The 19,169-nt window shown below is 48.2% G+C and overlaps 1 protein-coding gene across 1 annotated transcript; it reads right to left on the reverse strand.

The window, feature by feature from the left end:
• Positions 1–2,450: 2,450 nt before the first annotated feature.
• On the reverse strand, positions 2,451–18,810 carry RPP25 (ribonuclease P and MRP subunit p25). The gene is made up of 3 exons (XM_007065853.3): positions 18,093–18,810; positions 4,978–5,093; positions 2,451–3,247 (listed from the first exon to the last, which is right to left on the reverse strand). The coding sequence occupies exons 1-3, from the start codon at positions 18,217–18,219 to the stop codon at positions 2,576–2,578; spliced, it is 915 nt and encodes a 304-aa protein (XP_007065915.3). The 5' UTR covers positions 18,220–18,810; the 3' UTR covers positions 2,451–2,575.
• Between the last annotated feature and the right edge of the window lie 359 nt (positions 18,811–19,169).

Below are 19,169 nucleotides of genomic sequence, written 5' to 3' on the forward strand. Positions count from 1 at the left end.
TGAAAGATCTTCACAAGGTAAAAACTATGATAATATGTAGCCCTTGTATACTAGCTTTTGTGTGAGGTTCCCAAGAATGGAATGCATAGGATAGCCCGGCTTCAGCTACTTCAGAGCAGAGTCCAAAACCACAGAGGACAAAATAAAACAATTACTGAAAAATACACACTAGAGAGGAAGACAACACAGTGGTTTCAGATGCATCAATGCCCTGTGGCTCACAGCTTATGGAAAATGGAGAGCTTGGTACTCAATAAATGGTGAGAGGAGAAAACAACCCATCTGCTTGTTTGTGTGTTTTATTCAAAATGAATCACAGAGCCATGAGTTGCTGAGCCCTCCATTAATAACCCTGACAGCTCCTCTCCGTCTGTAATTGAAGCAGCTCCAATAATGAAGGTGTTACTCCAACAAGCTTCAAGCAAACCATCTTTCCTGATGTCTCAGGCGTCTCATGGTGGATCTGACAACCCCCAGACATTGTGCATAAAGGAGTCGTGACTAACAGCTTTTGTATTCCCTACAACACCCACTCTGGATTGTTTGATTCTTTCCTGTAGCGTTAGGTGCAGAACCTCCACATAGTCCCACCTACAAAGCCCCCCATGCTGGACTCTGAAGAACGTTCCCTCCCAGGACAGGAACTGTCTCCACATCCATGTTTTCCTGGGCTTCCTCTCACTGCTCCTCACCTTCCCCAGCTTGGGAGCCGTTCAGTCTCTAGACACCGATGTTAGGTGTCCACAGTGCTCTGCCAATGGACTCCACCCTGGATGTAGAAGGCCCACATCTCCTGATGTTAGGGACCAATCTTTCAAGGTACCGAATGCCCTCAACTACTGTTCACTTCCCAGGGTCAGGGAAGATCTGAGTTACATGTTTATTCATTGCAGGTCTTTAGCCACAATGCTTCAGAAATGCCTATGATGGAGGAACTCCCGCTCAGCTCGAGTGGGAGAAGAGTCTGGTCTTCATATTAAGTCCCCGCAATTTCAGTTTCCTGTCTGGGCCACCACCTGGGACAACCTGCACATCTCAGTTGTGAGCTTTGTCACCAATTAGTCAGGGCACTGAGATTCAAACAAGTCATTCCACTTGTGGTTAGAAACAGAGCAGTTACACCGATTTCCTTTCCTGAGGGTTTTCTTTGTCCCACTGACAAGAGCAATGGGTCTGTTAGACACACATTCTCAATCATCTGAGACACATGAGCTCTCCAAGCCTGGAGTTCCTGTCTATGGATTGAGACACACCCTGTAGCTAAAGAAGAAACGGCTGCGTTCCACAGCAGCTGGACACTTATAAGCAATCACACTCAGAATCAATTAATTCTTCCCTACCTCCATCCTCTGTGCTCCCGACAGAAATACAAACATTCACTGAAGGAACAGAGTGGGCCTTGTGTTATGAACAGTGGCTGATAAACACCATCTCAGTGTCAGGGGAAGAGAGAGTTGCTCACTTTACACACACATGGGAGGAGAAAGAAGCAGAACACTTTAGCAGAGGCAGGAACTCTCAGGGCTGGGGAGACTGCAGCCTTTCCAGCAAGAGGGTATTATTTAGTATGGAGGGGCTGGGTGGGGAGGTGGAGGGGAAGAGGTTGAGGAACGGTTTAAAAACCTCTCTAAATTCCTGCACACACAAAAGCACAGGTTCAGCATCAGGAGCTCCCAGCCTAGGTGAGGGGAAAAAAGTTTTGGCACTGTGGATTTTCCTGGATCTTGAGCATTACATACCCAGTTTGAATTAGCAGTTATTGAAATGGAGAAGCCTTTGCGGGAGATTGCGTGCTGTGCTACTGACAGTCAGTTAGCGCTTCAGAGCTCCCCCGGATCAAATTGCACCTTTATGGCCTGTAGGGATATTAGATTAAAATTATTACATTTCCATTTCCCTGGAGAGGGATCAGGAAATGGATGTGCAGATAGATACACACACACAACCTGAGGTCAGCAGCCCCAGCAGGACCCTCCTCTCACCTCAGCATCAGCTAATATGATCATTGGGCTTTAACCCTTTCCAGCCTCAGTGGTCACACAGTGCCACACCCTAGAGCATATTCTGTCAGACCCTGCCCTCTTGTGCCTTTCAGTTTGCAAGTTTCTCTGGGCAGGAAACCTGTTCTTTACCATGGCACCCATGACTGTATGCAAAGCCTTGTACCCACCCAATATATGACAACCACCCCCATGCTTCCACATGCAAATGAGCTGATCCTGGTGCATTACTGCTCCCACCACTGGATTGATGTCTCTCATCACGTTCCTTCTAATTAGCCAGCTCCCTGCAGCTTGAGAACAGAGCTGATCACTGCCCCCAGCCCTAAGAGCAGCAGAGGGTGGGGGGCTGGGGAAGTGAAGGGGAGCAGCAGTGTCTACGAATCAGAGTCTTTGTGGGGAAAGCTACGCAACACGCAAGATCATCAGGACTCATGACCAAGCAAGGCACTGGCTTCATCGTCCCTTTATTGATTACAAAGCATCTAAAAATTTAGAGTTGTCTTCAATATATAATCTCCTTTCTATGTACACTACATATGGCTTAGGTTATTTCTCTGGGGGGTGGGAGTGAGTCAGTGATGATAGTCCAGCATGTAGTCCATAGTCCCCAAGCCCTTTTGACTCTCTGGTACCTGTACCTGCATTTTCTTGTTAGCCAGCTCCCCGTGCGGAAGTGCCAAAGGTCTCTTCACCCCTTGTGGGGGTGAACTGAGTCTATCTTCCTCTATTCCCCCCTCTTCAGCCCACAGCCCATCCCTGGGCTCCGGAGGTTGGTAGCCCATCTCATTGGGGTCCAGGGGATCCTTGGACAATAGGATACAGATGGAGGGCACATTCTTGTGGACAGTGAGGTTCTCCACTTGGCCATCAGGCTGGGGGTCCTTGTTCTCCCAGACCTCCAGCAGGGTCTTGTAACGCACCTTGGTGACCTGGTGGAGACCCCCCAGCTTCCTCTTCATGATCTCCACACAGGTGATGGTCTTGGTGACTGCCCGACCACAGCCACTGAAGACTATCTGCCGGGTGCCCTTCAGCTCCATCCTGGCCATGGCAAAGCCCATCAAATTCCTGATCTTGCTGCCCTCCTTCACTTTCATCTCCACCACGCCAGGGGGCAGGTCAGGGAAGGGCAGTGGGCTATCCTGCTCCGATGTCTTGACCTTCCTGAAGTTCTCCATCCTGGACTGGGCTACGGGGGGCATGGGTGTGGATTCCACCCCTTTGGCAGCTATCGCTTGCCCTTCCTGGAGGGAAAATGAGTCAGATCAGATGTCTAAACGCCAGCATCCATCCCAGAGACTATCCTTGGCTACAAACTCCCTTTGGTCCAGGTCAGCAGAGAAAGGGGACCAATTTAGTGCTGCTCTTCCATGATTCTGCCTCTTCTGACTGGCTACTCAGCGCTCTCCCTCCCCAGGTGAAGGACTTTCTGTCAAGCCCAGATAGTCCCCTCCTGGCTGTGCCGGAGAATCAGTCCCCAGAAGGGATGGAGCTGCAGAATTCTCCCCGGGTGGGAATTCCTGCCGGTGCCTCCTCTGCTCCCACTGCAGCACTCGCTTCTGCTGCTCTTTGCTTCATTCTGGACTTCAGCAGCCCCCAGAGCTGTTTTGTGTAATTAGCAGTTCCTCCTCCTCTCCTCCTCCTCCTCCCCCTCCTGCTCTCCTCCTCCCTCTCCCCACACTCCTGATCAGCCTCCCAGCCCAGCCCGGAGCCCTCTGCTTCATCCCCCAGCTGCACTTCCCTCAGTCTCTGGCAAAAGGAGAGTCTGACTTTTCCCCAGTCCAGGAGCAGCTGTGGGGAGGGAGAGGGAACGGTACTCTTTCTCTTCATGATGCTTCTGGAGTCCTGCCCCCTTAAAGAGAAACTGGCCCCTTCCCGTGGGCGATTTCTCCAGCTCAAGGACATTAACTGCTAACTGCAAATGTCAGCAAAGTACAGGCAGCTGCTGCTGCTCGTGCCTCTCCCTGTCTGGCTGGGTCAGCTCCCACACCGTGCACCTCCACAAGGGGCACACATCTCAGTGGCCCTTCCTTAAAATGTCCTGGTGACTGAGTTTTCCATTGTCTTCTCAGATTCTCCATTGAAATCCATCGCTCTCAGCCAGTCCTTTTGAATGACCCATCCTGACTCAGACAACCAGGTGGCATTCATACCTATGCCTTTTACTGTGCCCTGAGAGCAAACGGTTCTTTTGCACCCAGAGGGTAACAATGCAGCATATGGGGAAACTGAGGTACAAATATTACAGGAAATTTCCAGTTTGTCACAGGGAGTCTCCTGTGAGGGGTGCAGGGAGCCTTGTACCTCAATCCTTGACCCCAGGTCAATGGGGAATCTGCTGTGAGATGTTCAGGGAGACCCTGCCCCCGGATCAGCATAGGACATTTCATCCCCATGTAGGTTATAAGGCTTTTAGCATGATTCAATCTCCCTCTTCAGCCACCGGAGCAGAGTATTTGGGGACAACTCAGCCCAGACCTCCTAGTCTCAATTGCCCCTTTCCTAGAAACCGGAGGATGAATGCTAGGGCTGAGCTGGGCCCTGGCTGGAGCAATGTGGAGAGAAAATGAGCAAACATGGAAACAGTTCTCCTGCCATCGAGGGGAGTCTGAAAGGGGCTAGAGGGATGGGGTACTGAGGATACAGAGTTAGAGCAGTAGGTGAACGCCCATAGTGCCCTGGAGTCCTGCTGGTCCAATGCTGCAGCCAAATGAACTCCGGACTGACTGAACATGGAGTTCCAGCCATGCCCCTCTAGGAGGAGATGGGTCAGGATAAATTCAGAGCAGCATGGTGCATGAACACAGGGACTGAATCCTCTGCTCACTCCAGGAGATGTGTTGGCCCATCCCTGCCTAGGGTCTCTTGGGAGGAAGTGAGATCAGGTGAGTGGGCTGCCTAGGTCAGTGTCTGAGTCCAGCGGTGGGGCAGTGTGTACGAGCCCTGCAATAAATGAGCATGAGGCCCATATTACCCTCAATCTCTTCCCAGGAGGGAATGGCCCCTCTGTGCATTGACAGTAATGCTTTCCCACCGAGTAGCGATGAGGGATGGAGAGCCTGCCATTTGTTGATGTCCTCATTCTGCTGCCTAAAAGATGGAGTGAATGAACACAATAAAAGAGACATCAGGAAGGAGGAAAAGCAACCTCGCCGGGAAGGCAAGGATAAATATCCAGTGGGAGGTGGCGTGAGGCTCCCAGCACTCTGCAAGCAGAATTAGCATTGCTGCGCCCACTGGCACCCACATGCATGGGTGGTGGGTGAACCCCTGGTTTGGGGAGGCCCCACCCCTTCCTTGCCCAAGGGAGCCCAACCCCCATTGTGCCCACTGGCCCCTGCCCCAGGCTAGCACCCGCAGTCTCTTCCGGCCTCGGAGCACCAGGCAGCGTGGCCCCAGCCTCCCTGGGCTCTGCCGCCTGGCCCAACCCCCCAGCCAGCATGCCTCAGCCACCCCAGTCCGCGTCACCTGTCCTGACCCCCGGCCGGCCAGAACCCCCACCCAAGCTGCCAGCCCCAGCCTCAGCACTGGGCTGGTGGCGTAGCCAGAGCACACCCAGCCCGAGCGCTGGGCAGGCGGAATGGCCGGAGCACTCCCAGCCCCAGCACTGGGCAGGCATAAGTTAGAGCAATTCTAAGGTTGCTCTGACTTACATCTGAGGGATAGGGCGGACAACCCAGCCTGCCCTGGCACAATGGAGAGCACAAAGGTGGCTTTTGCCTACTTCCCTCTTCCCTGTGCTAAATGCAAGAGAGAATGGAGCTCCAGTCTTTGCTGACTGTGACAGAGGAGCCCAGATCTGCCTGGGAGTCATCGGGCTACTCCCCTCCTCCTGACCATGTGATGTGGAAGGGGAGGGAAGATCCCCAGGGTTAATCTTCCCTGCCCTTTAGAGGAGAGAGGGAAAGCCTCTGGCTTGGAGGCTTCAGACACATGGGTCCTCAGAAGAGGAGGAGGAAAGAGCCCCCATGGACTTATACCTCCTCTGCCCAGACATGGGGGAGGAGAGCAGCAAGCTCCCTGGCCCATTGGCTCCTTTCCCAACACTTCACAACAGAGAGGAGTGAAGATCCAGCTGGTGATCCCCTGCTGACTCCCAGGGGATGTGGGAAGGCTCCTGGAAAGTCAGTGCCAGGAATGAGGCAGGCAGTTATTTGGGATCATGGGCATTAAGGGTTCTGATTGTCACCCCAAGCAACAGGGCCCACGAATACCAATGCCACCCTTGCCATGGGTACCCTACATGCAGACTGAGGGCCTGATCCAGTGGGGGGGCTGAGCTCTCATTGGAGCCAAGCAAGAAACAAGATGTAAATGAGCTCTCAAATAAATCACAATGATCTCCCTTTGCAAGCAGCACAAGTGGGGCTGGGCACCCAATTAAGCAAATAATTATCCTGTCTGTGCAGCCAGGTGCTTAGCTAGCCAGCCATGCCTCAGGACCTCCCCAGCTGTCTCACTGTGCTCTGCCAAGGGCAGGCAGGCTCACCTCTATGCTGTGATTAACCGCCCCAGTGATGGAGGTCGCGTGGCATGTGAGTGTTCCTTGGCAAAGCCATTTGGTCATTTCCTAGTCGAACACATGTGCAGCACCAGTTCTTTTGCTATTAGGAAATCCAGCCCAATGCCAGGGTTCAGTAAAGGACCATCCGAAACCACCAAGTGGCACTGACTGCATAGAAGGTAGGAGGAGATTCCCTTGTAGCTTACACCAGTTGATGTCAGCTCTTAGCGGTCTGTGTGCAAAATCTCACGGACAGGTGCCCCCAGCACAGATCTAATGCTAAAGGACAAATATTCAGCTGGTTTCCTTACCTAGCCCAGCAATCTTTGCAAACACCTAGCCATGGATTTGCAAAGAAGCCATGCGAGTTCAGTTCCAAACTTCTATGGAATTTCAGTGGGAATTACGAGCCTAACTCCCTTAGGTTTTTTTTGAAAGTCCCAGATGTAGATTTTGCATGCACACTGGGTGACTAATTGCCTTGCTGCATGGGCACATGGAGGTGCCTGCAAATACTGTGGGCACATCTATGGAAATGAATGAGACCATGTGTTAGGAACTCCAAGATCTAAATCGGCAATGGGGACTGGATTCCCCTCAGATCCTCTTCCAGCCTCTCCAGGTCTATGCAGAAGCTTGCACTGATGCTGCCTGTTCTGTACCATTGCCATGGCTAAAGAGAGACTTCAGCCTCCAAAACTGGCACCTTTCCTCACACTAAATTCACTTCCCCCTATGGAATAGTCCCTAATGCATGTGCGGTTCTCTCCACTGCATCGCAGAGCTGAGATGCAGAATTGTGAGATGAAAAGACATCCTGAGTATTGGCTTTCACTTGAGTCTGCTCTGCCTCTCGAGACCCATGGCGTATTTTCATCTGCACTAAAAATCTACCTGATCTCATGTCAGCAGGAGCCTGGATGAAACCCAGTTGTGCAGTTACAAGTGGTGTTCAGATCCAATCCACCCCAAAGACCAGTCCACATTCAGTGAGTGTCTGGGAAGCCTGGACTGACAGTGTCCTTCAGATAAGATTCTTGCAGTTGAGTCTTTGACCTGTTAAAATATTATGGCCAAAACCTGGAACCTGTGCCTGAGGACATGGGCTTCCCACAGTGCTGCAGGGGGAGGGAATCTTTCCCCACAAGAGTGTGGAGTGGGAACAGAATTGCTTGTTGGCTGCTCTCCACAGTGGTGGGAGAAGTGAGGGGCACCTTCCCAGTGAGGCTGTGTGATCTGGAGGACAGTGCACTAGTATGGGAATCAGAGAGCTGTAGTCCACTTTCCGACTGATCTGTTGTATGACCGTGGCTAATTCTCTGTCTCTCTAATTCCCCATCTGTAAAATAGAGTTAATAATACCTAGTAAATGGCTTTGAGATCTACAGATGGCATGTACTAGCTAAGGGATGGCTAGTGGATCTGTACAGTTGTAGATGCCCCACATTCTATCCTGTTCTCTCCTGCCCAGTGAGTCCTCATGTTGCGTTCCTCACCTTGCAAGGGAAGTGGATCCAAATTCTGCTCCATCCTGCTGAGTAGAATTGGGCTAGTCCCACTGTGTTAAAGATTTGCCCTTAATGATGTGATTTGTATAAAGGTAGCACCCAGGTACCCCAGCAGAGATCAGAGCCCCATTGTACTATGGGTTGCATAGACACCCAGTAAGGGACAGAATCTGCATCTCAGTCTAAGTAGGCAATACAGACAGAGGACAAATTGTCCCCATTGTACAGGTGGGGAACTGAGGCACAGAGAGACTAATTGACTTGGCCAAGGTCATGCAGGCAGTATGTAGCAGAACTGGGAATGGAACCAGATCTCCTGTGTCCCTGTCGAGTGCCACGCTGTAGGGATCCTGCACAGTAGCTACTTTTAAAACATGAATTCCTCATTCGTATGATGAAAAACAATGTTGTTTTTCTCCCTCATGTCTGATGAATGTTTGTGAAATTCTCAAGTAAGGCACAAAGCGGCTCTGCTCCTTTCTCAGTCAGGCTGGGATGAATTAAGCTTCTCACACAAATTGCTTCTTTTAAAAAGATGCATCTTCAGGCTAAAAGCCTAGGAAAACAAATGGGAAGGAGTTTGGCAACTGTTCATGGAATGTATTGACACAGAATAAAGGGCTGGGAAGGCAGAGGCAGCTCTCATTAACTCAATACATAAACTTTATGGCGGGCACAGAAGATGACAAATCTTGATAAGACATTAAACAGCTCCAGAAATGCATATTGCTTCAGCACAATGCCGTGCATCTCTCAAGAGTCTTGAGAATCAAGCTGTGCCCTGGTTGATACAGGATCAGGAGCAGAGAGACTGCCTGCTGTAGAGATTTTCTCATGGGTTTATCTGTGCTGAAGTCAAGGGGGCTCCACTCATTTACCCCAGCTGAGGATCTGGCTCCACATATGTATCGGGACCAGATTATCTCTCTCTACCCATCCCACCGTTTCTGCACTTGAGCTGGGAACAATGGCAATTCATGGTGGTTGGGGGGAGGGCTGGACCAATACAAATAATCATCCCAACCCTTCTGAATCGGCCAGTGGAGCTGGCTGAGTGCAGAGGGGAGTGGATGTAACCCCTTCTCCAAAGGTGGCGTAGCATGCATGTTCTCCCTGAGTTCTGAATGGCATCATGCACAATGCCTCACAGTGGCATAGGGCTATAGCTATATGTCCCAATCCAGTCCATGCCATATGGACCAGATCCCAAGGGATCCTGTATGCTGACTCCCCACTTTTGAAATCAGTGGCAGTTGTGGGTGCTCAGCATTTGTCTCCATATTAATATTTATATCTGCTAATGCCTGACATGATGCTAAGCAAAGCAGCCAGTCGAGGGCTTGATGGTCCAGTGCAGAATTCTGCACCTCTTCTCCAGCGGTTGGATGCATCCTGAAATCGCTACGTGTTTCTATGGAGCCTGCCTCCACAGTGCTGCACTGATTGGGTATTTAAATCCAAGGCAGCATTTATTGTCTAATTGCCGCTTAACAAACTCTGCTTATTACAGCCTCCTAAATGGGGAAGATGAGGTGCAATCATGTTAAACAGTTTACGCATCACTAAAATTGATTGGTAGGGAGCTCCCCCCAAGGCAAGGGATGTCAGGGGGTGTTAATGACAGGGTCCTACTTCCTCTCTCTCTCTCTCTGTGCAGTGCTTAAAATGTAAATGAATTTCATTATTAGCAACTCCATCACTAATTACCATCCAAAGCCATTCATTACCCTGTCAGCTTATTTGTTGGAGGACAACAGAGTGGATCGTTTAGCCCATGTGAAGGAATAGCGGAAATTAGCTCATGCATAAAGAACAGAGAGTGGGAGATGGGATGCAGATGAGTTGGAGAAGAGGATGGGGGCTGTGGGTGGATGGGGAGGAGATGGGAAAGACAGACTGACATCGGAGGGAAGAAAATCAGAGATAGATTAATTAGAAATACATTGGAAAAAGAGGAGAGGTGAGATGAAAGGAGAGAGAATGGAGAAAGAGTAATAAATAATGGAGAAGTATGAGAGAGTGAGTGAATAAGAGAAGGTGGGAGGAAACAATGAGGCAGAGTAATCAAAAACAATAATACTTTGATCCGTCTGTCATAGGTTTTTCCATAGTGCCCATCGCTGTAGTATCTAAGCACCTTTTCTCCTCATGAAGATCTCAAAGCGTTTTCTGAACTCCCATTGCTTATCATTACTTTTGAGTGGAGGTACTCAGCTCCATGCAGGGCATGGAAGAGCTTACCACTGAATAGAGAAGCAACAGACAACCATTCAGATACAGAAAGGTCTGGCTGAGCAGAAGGCAGATGCATTGCATAGCAAGGCAGTGGGATTTTTTAATACAGATACATAACATGACTCCCTGGGTAGTGGATTGACACTGACAGGCTTCATGGAAGAAGTATGTTCAGAGGGGAGACTTGAAGGAGGGAAAGGAAGGATGCTGCAAGACCAGGAGCCATGTTCTCCTGCCACAGGAGATAAGTGACTGTCTGTGGGAGATCAGAGCCCATGAGTGGGAAAGAATTCCAGCTGAAAAAGGCAGTGTGGAAGAAGGCACAGAGAAGGGAGAGGGACAGGAATGCAAAGGGGATGGTTAGGTGAGAGATGAGGGTAGAGCAGGCAGGGGATTAGCAGGGGTGGGGAATTGAGATGTAGGTCACAGCACAGTGGTATAGAACCTTGAAGGTGGTGAGGATCAGGAGCTTGAACTTGCTGTAGGCTGTGAGAGGGAGCTAGCAAAGGGGATCAAAGAGGGAGATATAACGGGTGAGGGAGATGGTTTCCACACACCATCATTGCGGTGGGATTGGAGAGGAGGGTAGTGGGATTCAGGCAGGCTGCAGTACTGATGTCAAGAGCTGACCAAGGGGAATCAGCTGTGTCAAAGATGAGGGAAAAACCAAGGAGAATGAGACTGGAAAAGAGGCTAAGTCCAGACCTGGTGGTTGGTGAGCGACCTTGGGAAGGGCAATGTCAGTGGGGAAAGGAAGCCAATGGCAGGGGATCAGAGGCAAAATGAGAAAGACAATGGAGGCAATTTCAGAGTAGCTGTAGCTCATGAAAGCTTATGCTCAAATAAATTTGTTAGTCTCTAAGGTGCCACAAATACTCCTTTTCTTTTAATGGAGGCAGTGAGAGCAGAGGCACATTCTAGGAGTCTGGGGGAAAGAAGGAAGGAGATGGGCCAGTAACTGGAGGGGTGGTTGAGGCTATGGGGAGATTTTTGAAGCTAAGGGCAGCCATAGCCTGTTGATCGCTAAGGACAAGGAACACTAGGTGAGGGAGGGAGCAGGGCCATCAGGCCCCAGGAGATGTGGTCAAGGGGGCAGGGTGAAAGTTGGCCCTCAAAAGAAGGAGAGGCCCCTCAAAGTGGAGACTTCAGCAAAGGAAGAAGGGGTACTGGGTGGGAGAGAGTGAAAGTTCCTGACAATGGAGCTGATTTCCACTTCAAAGCTGGTGATATTCTTGGGGAGAGAAGGATTTGCTGAGAGAGTCAAAGGTGGGGAAGAGATGTCCAGAACTGTAGCCACAGGAATCAATTTGGGGGAGAAGAAGAGCTGCATAGCACAGAAGATGGATGAAGAGAATGAGGTGTGGGTGGTGGAAGTTGAAGTGGTGCCTGGATTTTCTCCAGAGAGTCTCAGCATTTCAGGAACAGGAGCAGAGGAAGCAGAGTGATGAGACAGGACTAGAGATTGGTGGGATGGCCAGAATGGAGCAACCGGGGAGAGGAGGCAAGGCCAGAAAAGAGACTGGAGTTGAAGGTGGAAGCAAAGGAGTGGAAGGATGTTACAGAGGGAGCTCTGTCAGGAATATAAATTGGTAGGAGAGACAAGAAGCATTGTGGGCTCACACCAGGCAGGTGGGAGTGAATTTGGTAAACGAAGTGAGGTGTTGATCACAGGAAGGGAGCTCTGTGAGAGAGAGAGCTCTGTGAAAGCATGGGAGAGCGAGAAAGACCAGAGAAGTGAGTGGTGCCATCAATCTAGAGCTGAGGACCAATGAGGAGGTCAGGGAAGGGAAGTTAGAGGTAGCAGAGGAGTGGGATGAAGTCACTGAGGAAGAGAATGTGGGACTTGGATGAACTAAAGGGTAAAGGAGCTGAACAGTTGAAGCTGGACAAGGAATAAAGGTGGCAGTCGATAAAACCCATTAAGTAAATCTCATGATACCTTGGTGAGGGCGCCTCTCAGGGTGACTCCCCCACCCATAACCAGGAAGGCAGCGGTTGCTTGATAGCATTCAGCACCACAAGGTAAGAGCTTCAGGAGAGGAAGTGTATCCAGATGAAGCTGTGGAATGCAAACTCCTTAGAAAGCATTTGCTCAGGGCACTGAGGCTAACACCTCTACAGCACACAAACGTATATAATAACTACACGTAAGCCTATACTCTTACAAACAGTGCCATGCCCAGCCTCATGATGACAAGAGGTCGCAACCTTGGGGTGTATGTCCGACCTAAGCCTGCGTGACAAAGTGCCCCTTGACACCACATAGGTTCATTGGCTCAGAGGAGAGAGTGCCACCTGCTGATTCACCAACACCATTCCCTGCAGCCCCTGAACGCTCCTTATGCTGTGTCATCCAAATACTGATCCGGCCCAAGTCTGCTTAGTCTCTGAGCACTGACAGTCCCACACAAGGTGGCATGGCTCCAGGCAAACATACTGGTTAAAATAAGGAGGACCAGGAAGAGAGAGGGGACAGGGAAGAGGAACCATATTAATAACGGAGAGCTGGGGTGGGGAGAAAGTAAGAAGCGCAGAGTAACCTGAGATTTTGTCTGCCACATGCAGTCTATTTTCTTTCATCCGAGGTGACCCTGTTCTGGAGTAATTCGGAAAGTCAAAGCATATGATACAACAAGGTCACTTTCTCTGCCTCTCTCAATCTCTGTGTCACATCATCCCTTCTCGGGTCTCAGCCAGTCATCACATTGCAGCCTGGGCATGGGTTATCAAGCTGAACCGTATGAGACTTGATTCCTGCTGCATGAGCCATATGCTCCTTGTTTGAGGACATATGCCACATCCGATCCTGTTAGGTTGTATCTGTAATGTTCTGGGGAAATCTACTTCACAATCCTAACCAGGATTTTGGGCCAACTATCTATGAAACCAGCCCCACCCCCAAATCCAAGCCAGGTCTTATACTGAGCGCTCATTGCGGCGGGGAACAGGACTTTGAGAGTTTGGTCAGTGTTGGGTGAGCCCCCAGGCAGGGTGGGCATGATCAATAAAGCTGGTGGTTGTGTAGCTCACAATAAAGCCTCAGTACTTTGATTCAAGGAGCTCCTAGTATTTTTCATGCCATGCACTTCAGGTATAATTTCAAAGTATATAGAATTGTGTTACTTAACACGCACTCAGAAGAGACTTTCTTTGGTCCTATAACGTTTGTAATCATATCTCATTCTCCAGAGCATCAACCAACCAGAGGTCAGGAATGAACCCCTTCCACCCATTTATAGTGCCACGCAACTTGCTAGACGCATTACTAGGGACATTTTGCCTTACTCAGAATCATCAGGCTTTGGACAGTGCTGGAAACAGGATGCTGCAATGGATGGACATTGGTTGATCCAGTGTGGTAAACTTTGTGGGCCTGATCCTGAAAGGTGCCCAGTGCCTTGTGAGGTGCTAAATAAGTGTTCTTGGCTCCTATTGACTCCAGCAGGAATTGACAACATGCTGATTTTTTCAAGTGACACTCAGCACTTTGCAGGATCAGCCCTGTGCTCCTAAATGCATCTGTCCTGCTGGCAACAGAGAGGTCATGTTCAAGTGGCTGAATATTTGATAGTCCCACGTGTGGCAGCGATCCAGTGTTTAGCGGTATCAGGGCTTGTCCAGACTAGTTGGAGTCCTCATCTGCTGGGAAGCACTTCAAGGCGAGTAAATAAACGAATGTGTTCTTCTCTCTGAGGAAAGAAACTCCATGTGATAATAATACACTCGTTAATCTTGCATGAAATTAAACTGCTTAATGCATGCAGAGGATATGAGCAGCAAAAGAGCGGTTAGGAAACCATCTGAGACAAGGGAGTTGCCTCTGGGACCATACTGCTGTAGGGGCTCAGGAGCACTTCACTTCCAATTGGCTGCTATAAACCCAGGAAAAGAATCAATTTGTTTCAGGTTCAATTAAAACAGCTGCTTCCCTGACCTTGCTCTTCCGATCCCCTCTGGAAAAGCTAGGGGGAGGCAGAAGGGATGAGAATACAGGGGCTCCCATGCAATCATCCTTCCAAATGGAAATGCCTAAGGAATGCCCTTCCCTGGTGCTTTACAATCAGTCTTCTTCACCCCCTTCCATTTCACAATGCATAATGGGTACAGTCAATGCAGGAGGGGACACAGAGTGGCCATGGTGCCCCATGCAACAAATCCACCCAGAAGGGTTCAAGAGATTTTGGAAGAGTCCCCTTCATCCTGCTAATAAAAAGAAAATTCAAACAGAGATGCCAGCAGTTCAAAGCTACTAACACACAGGCATCTAGGGCTCCATTCTGTAATCAGCAACATTAACGACAATTTTGCTGTAATGACTGCTCCATCAGCTATAAGTGTTGCTGCAAGCAGGCCTAGGTAAGGAAAGAGTTCTTTATTAATTTGCAAGCTGAGTCTCAGAGTCTCTTTAAACCTGCAGCGTTGGCCTCAGGATGATTCTCTGTCCTTGGGCTCTCCAGCAAGCTTGACATCTCGACAGACTCATGTTGGGTACTTTCTGACTCTCCACTGAATCTGTTGGCTTGTAGATGCCTCCTGTGGGTTCATCAGAGCACTTGTCTCCCTGGGTGGTCCCCTCACGTGACCTGAGAGCCAATGCACTATTCATGACTCCTTTAGTTTTTTCTTTCCTGTGTCTTTCCCAAGGCTGGATCCACATTGGAGAGCCCTACTCCAGGGCCAGTAGATCTCTGGCTGAGCAGTTGTAATAACTCATTTGCTTCTACCAGGTCCACAGCTGGGCTAAACTCCTGTCTGTGTGACGTGGTTCACTGTGCAAGTCACAGGTGCTGAATTTTGGTTTTGCCGGTGGGTGCTCTTCTCCGCCCCCAGGGCCCACAAAAGATTAATCCAGTCCTGCGGGTGCTGAGCATCCCCTATTTTTTTCGGTGGGTGCTTGAGCCCTGGAGCACCCATGGAGTCGGTGCCTATTGTGCAAGTTACTGTGCTCCAGAACTTCTTCCAGACAAATTGTTGTTGCCAGGTTTCATTAGCAATAAGTGATGCAGCAGGCAGGCAGAGCTGTAGGAAAGAGATCTTGTGCTCCCTATCTGTCTGTCTCCACCTATTGTCTCTTAGATTGTAAGCTCTTTGGGGCAGGGGCCATTTTTTTGTTCTGTGTTTGTACACAACCTAGCAGAATGTGGTCCTGGGCCATGACTGTGGCTCCTAGGCCCTACTGCATTACAAACAAAAAAAATAATACTTAATAAATAATTAATAATTAACAAGCATGTTGAGACACAGTTTGAGGTAGCAGCCTTGCTCTGGTTTGCATTCCTCAGCCCCAGGTGTCATACCAAACTAGGACCTTCCTGAGACCTCACCCTCCTTCTTCAGTTCCACCCATCATACTGTAATGACTGCGACCTTCCCATCTGATCCTCCCTGCCTCTCCCCCTCACTTTTAAAGTAATCTTTCCTCTCCCCTTCTCCTGCTGTAGTCAATGGGAGTTAAGCTCGTGTTTAAAGTCAAGTATGTGCTTAAGTGCTTTGCTGAATAAGGGCCATGGAAAGTACACTAGCCCATACTGATTAATACTACATTTGAAATATAAATTAATAATTGTTAACTATAAGCCACATAAAACAACTCAAGATTTCCTAATTCTCACCCCCATTCTTAAACTACTAGATTACCCCTCTCTGCCCAATGATGAATACAGCACTAATAGTTCTGGAGGTATTTTCAAAGGCACCAATGGGAGTTAGGCACCCAGTTGCCATTGACGTTCAGTGGCATTTAGACTCCTAACTGCCTTTTGATTCTCCTCCTTTTTGAGTTTCTTTAATACTTTCATCTGAAGATCTCAAAGCACTTTACAGAGAGTAATAAATTAAGGCTTATGACCCTCCTGTGAGGTAGACCCAATTTTTACATTGCAGGTTGGGAAACTGAGGCACACAGAAAGAGGAAGTAGCTTGACCAAGTCCATGGCAAAGCCAGGAGTAGAATCAGTCCTGCACAATGTTTCTGCCTAAAGCACCCTAGAATCTCTACCAATAATGCTGACATGCAAGGGTTACTACATTTGTATTTGTATAGCCCTTTTAAACAGGTCCTTGATTCCCAGTAGTCCAGTAATTGCAAGTAATACCATTGAGCATGACTGCTCACTGCGCAATGGAAGCAGGTTACTTCAGTTGTACAGGCTTATGTTTCAATTAGCCAGTTGATCTATGCCAGGTCATCTCCAGCATGAGCGGAAAATAGCAGAGCTCAAGATAATCCTTATTTACAGAGTGTGTGTGTGACAGAGAGACTGAAAGAGAGAGAGAGGGCAATTCTTCTTTACACTATCCCCTTTACACTACTCCAACAGTGTAAAGGGGCTTGACAGTAGAGCTGGTCAGAAAATTTTCATCAAAACAGTTTTCCACCAGAAAATGCCATGTAGTAAAAATTGACATTTTTCACAAAATTGTATCAATTTTGGCAAAAATATTTTTTAAAAAATTGAAAAAAAGTTTTGAAAATGCTGAAATGGCCTTTTTGACATTTTAGGAATGAAGTTTCAATTTTTCATCTCAAAACAACTTTTCATTTCAAAAGGTATTTTATAATAAAATAAATAAAAAGAGTTGAAACTGCAAAGAAACATTTCAAATTCACTGAAGAGAAACATTTTGATTGTCCCCAAACTAATTTTTTTCAGATTTTTTTTTCACAAAATAATTCAACATTTTGCCTTTTCATCCTGAATTAGGAGGAATGTTTTTTGAATTCTCAATTATTTTTGCAGGACTGAAAAATCCATTTTTCAACCAGCTCTACTTTATTGTAAATCTAACTTATATTTACACCCTGTGCACTGCCAGAGTGGTGTACATGAGAGTTGGGTCCACCAGTGTCCTTTTTTGCACCCTGCCTATGTGGTCTACATCACTGGTATAAGAAATGAGTTGATATGTGTTACGTTGGTAAAATGGGACATGAACTGGGAAACTGGAATGTTTCTCTGTTTGTTCACTATTAAAAAAGACACCAGTTGTTGCATGATGGTGAATTTATTAGAACATTTTTCCCAAGCATCAAGGCTTAGTTAAAACAAACAAACAAACAAACAATCAATCAATCAGGGTTGGAAGAAGCAAAGCTAGCTAGTTCAGAATAGTTAGTACCTAGCGAAATAATAAATGTAGAACTTTGGCTTGATCTGGATCAATGAGTCACCAAAGGGAATCTCACTCAGTGAAGAACACAACCACAAGGGAACTACATGAGTAAAAGCCAGGGGTCTGATTGTTCATTTCCCTGCACCTTATGTAGTTATTTATCCCCGTGCAAAGTGGACATGAAAAGTTACCATTCTGATGAGGTAGCATTTTCCACCCAGTTTGTCCAGGTGTTTAAATTCTGTTTATTTTTAGTTTAGCGCCAAATATACATTTTTTCCCCATCGAGCAAGCATTTTTGTAGGTATAAAGACAAGTATTTTGCTTTGGCATTCTGCTGTTTCACTGCTATTGGGGACAAATCCCACACAATAGTTAGGAACAGTGTGTGTGTAGCCAGTTTATAAGGTACTCTGTATTAGATGGGAGAGGTACATGAGGCTATGAATTGTGGAGCCCCAAACCATAAGTATAAAAATCAGTGATTAACTAGTAACAATTTTAGGAAAAATGCTCATTAAATTCTTCTTCTTCTTTTTGCAGCTTGCATTTTGAATCCCACTGGCATTGTGGGAAGGGGGTGGGGAGTACTAGGCAAATGGCTTGAGTTGCACCCTGAATGGCAGCATACAAAAATCCTGTCTTGTATAAATAAGTTAACAGGCTCACTAGCCAGAAATTCCTCCCATCTATATATTAATAACAATAAATATGGCAGCAGAAACTTACCAGGATCTGGCTCCTGCTCTGGTGCTTGTTCTGATGCCGGTTCCTCAGCAGGCTGCACCCCATGGCCATTCCCAAATAGGTCCTCCAAGTACAGACTCAGGATGTGCGGTAGCTGCTCTAGCGGCATAACCTCTTCGGTTGCTGGCCTCAGCTCCAGAGTCACTTCTTGCCCTTCATCGAGTGGCTGTCTCTCCTCCAGTGGTGCCTGTGATGGGGGCAGGGGAGAGTTAATAAGGTCGCCATCCCTGCTCAGGAGACTCTTATGCACCACTGTGGGTTCAGTGCTCGCTACAGTTCCAGGTAACCAATTGTATTTCTCACAAAAGAGACATGAATATGGAGAGTTCTCAGCGGTGCTGTTGGCATCCTTGACTTTGTGGTACTCTGTCTTCAGCTGCTTGATGTATTATCTGTGTTGTTTTGTTATCCAGCCAATCCCCAGTGCTGCCAGCTTCTTGGATATAGTTTTGTAGACATGATCGTTTCTCGAACTGTTGCTAACGTCGTATGTTTTGCTTGCCTTGCACCAGAGATTAACCAGAATTTGGCTGTGTTCCTCTGGCCAGTTAGAACTTCATCGTACTGCTGTCCATAGCTAATACGTGTCAGCGTTGATTGTGTTTCCAGCTGAGCAGCCCACATGGAAATGAAGGGTTAAATGCTGAGCTGCTACATTTGAACCAGGAGGTTGCTTCTGGTTCCTGGGAAGTGAGTGGCAAGTTTTGGAATTCAAGTACTGGGAAGCTCAGCCCCAGGGGCTTGTGGGATATTGCTGGCAAACTCTCCACACCTGATTTTGGGGACCTGGGCTTGAGCCGTGTCCACACTGCAAAAAGCCTGGGCTTTGACTCATGTTACAAAGGGAGTTGGGCTCCTACCTACCCCTAGCAGGGTCTGTGGTCCTGAGTAGAGTGGCTGCTGGCCTAAGTCAAACTAATTTCTGTCTGGATAGAAGGGAGGTTTGGGCTTAAACCTGAGTCAGATCCCAGGGTTAGTGTGCTGTTTAGACATACCCTGAGAGGCTGGGCTGGATGTGGTTTCATACAGAGCAGCACTGGGGAGAACACAGGCTACAGC

Source organism: Chelonia mydas, chromosome 10 (genome assembly GCF_015237465.2).
Source record: "Chelonia mydas isolate rCheMyd1 chromosome 10, rCheMyd1.pri.v2, whole genome shotgun sequence".
NCBI lineage: Eukaryota > Metazoa > Chordata > Testudines > Cheloniidae > Chelonia > Chelonia mydas.

Bases quoted from the DNA above. Each gene is read 5' to 3' on its own strand.
- RPP25 (XM_007065853.3), bottom strand. From the start codon at position 18,219: ATGCCGCTAGAGCAGCTACCGCACATCCTGAGTCTGTACTTGGAGGAC. The intron at 5,094-18,092 runs GTAAGTTTCTGC...TCCATCTTTTAG, and splicing joins AGAGCAGGAGCCAGATCCTG to GCAGCAGAATGAGGACATCA. The intron at 3,248-4,977 runs GTAATATGGGCC...TTTTCCCTCCAG, and splicing joins CTCCTGGGAAGAGATTGAGG to GAAGGGCAAGCGATAGCTGC.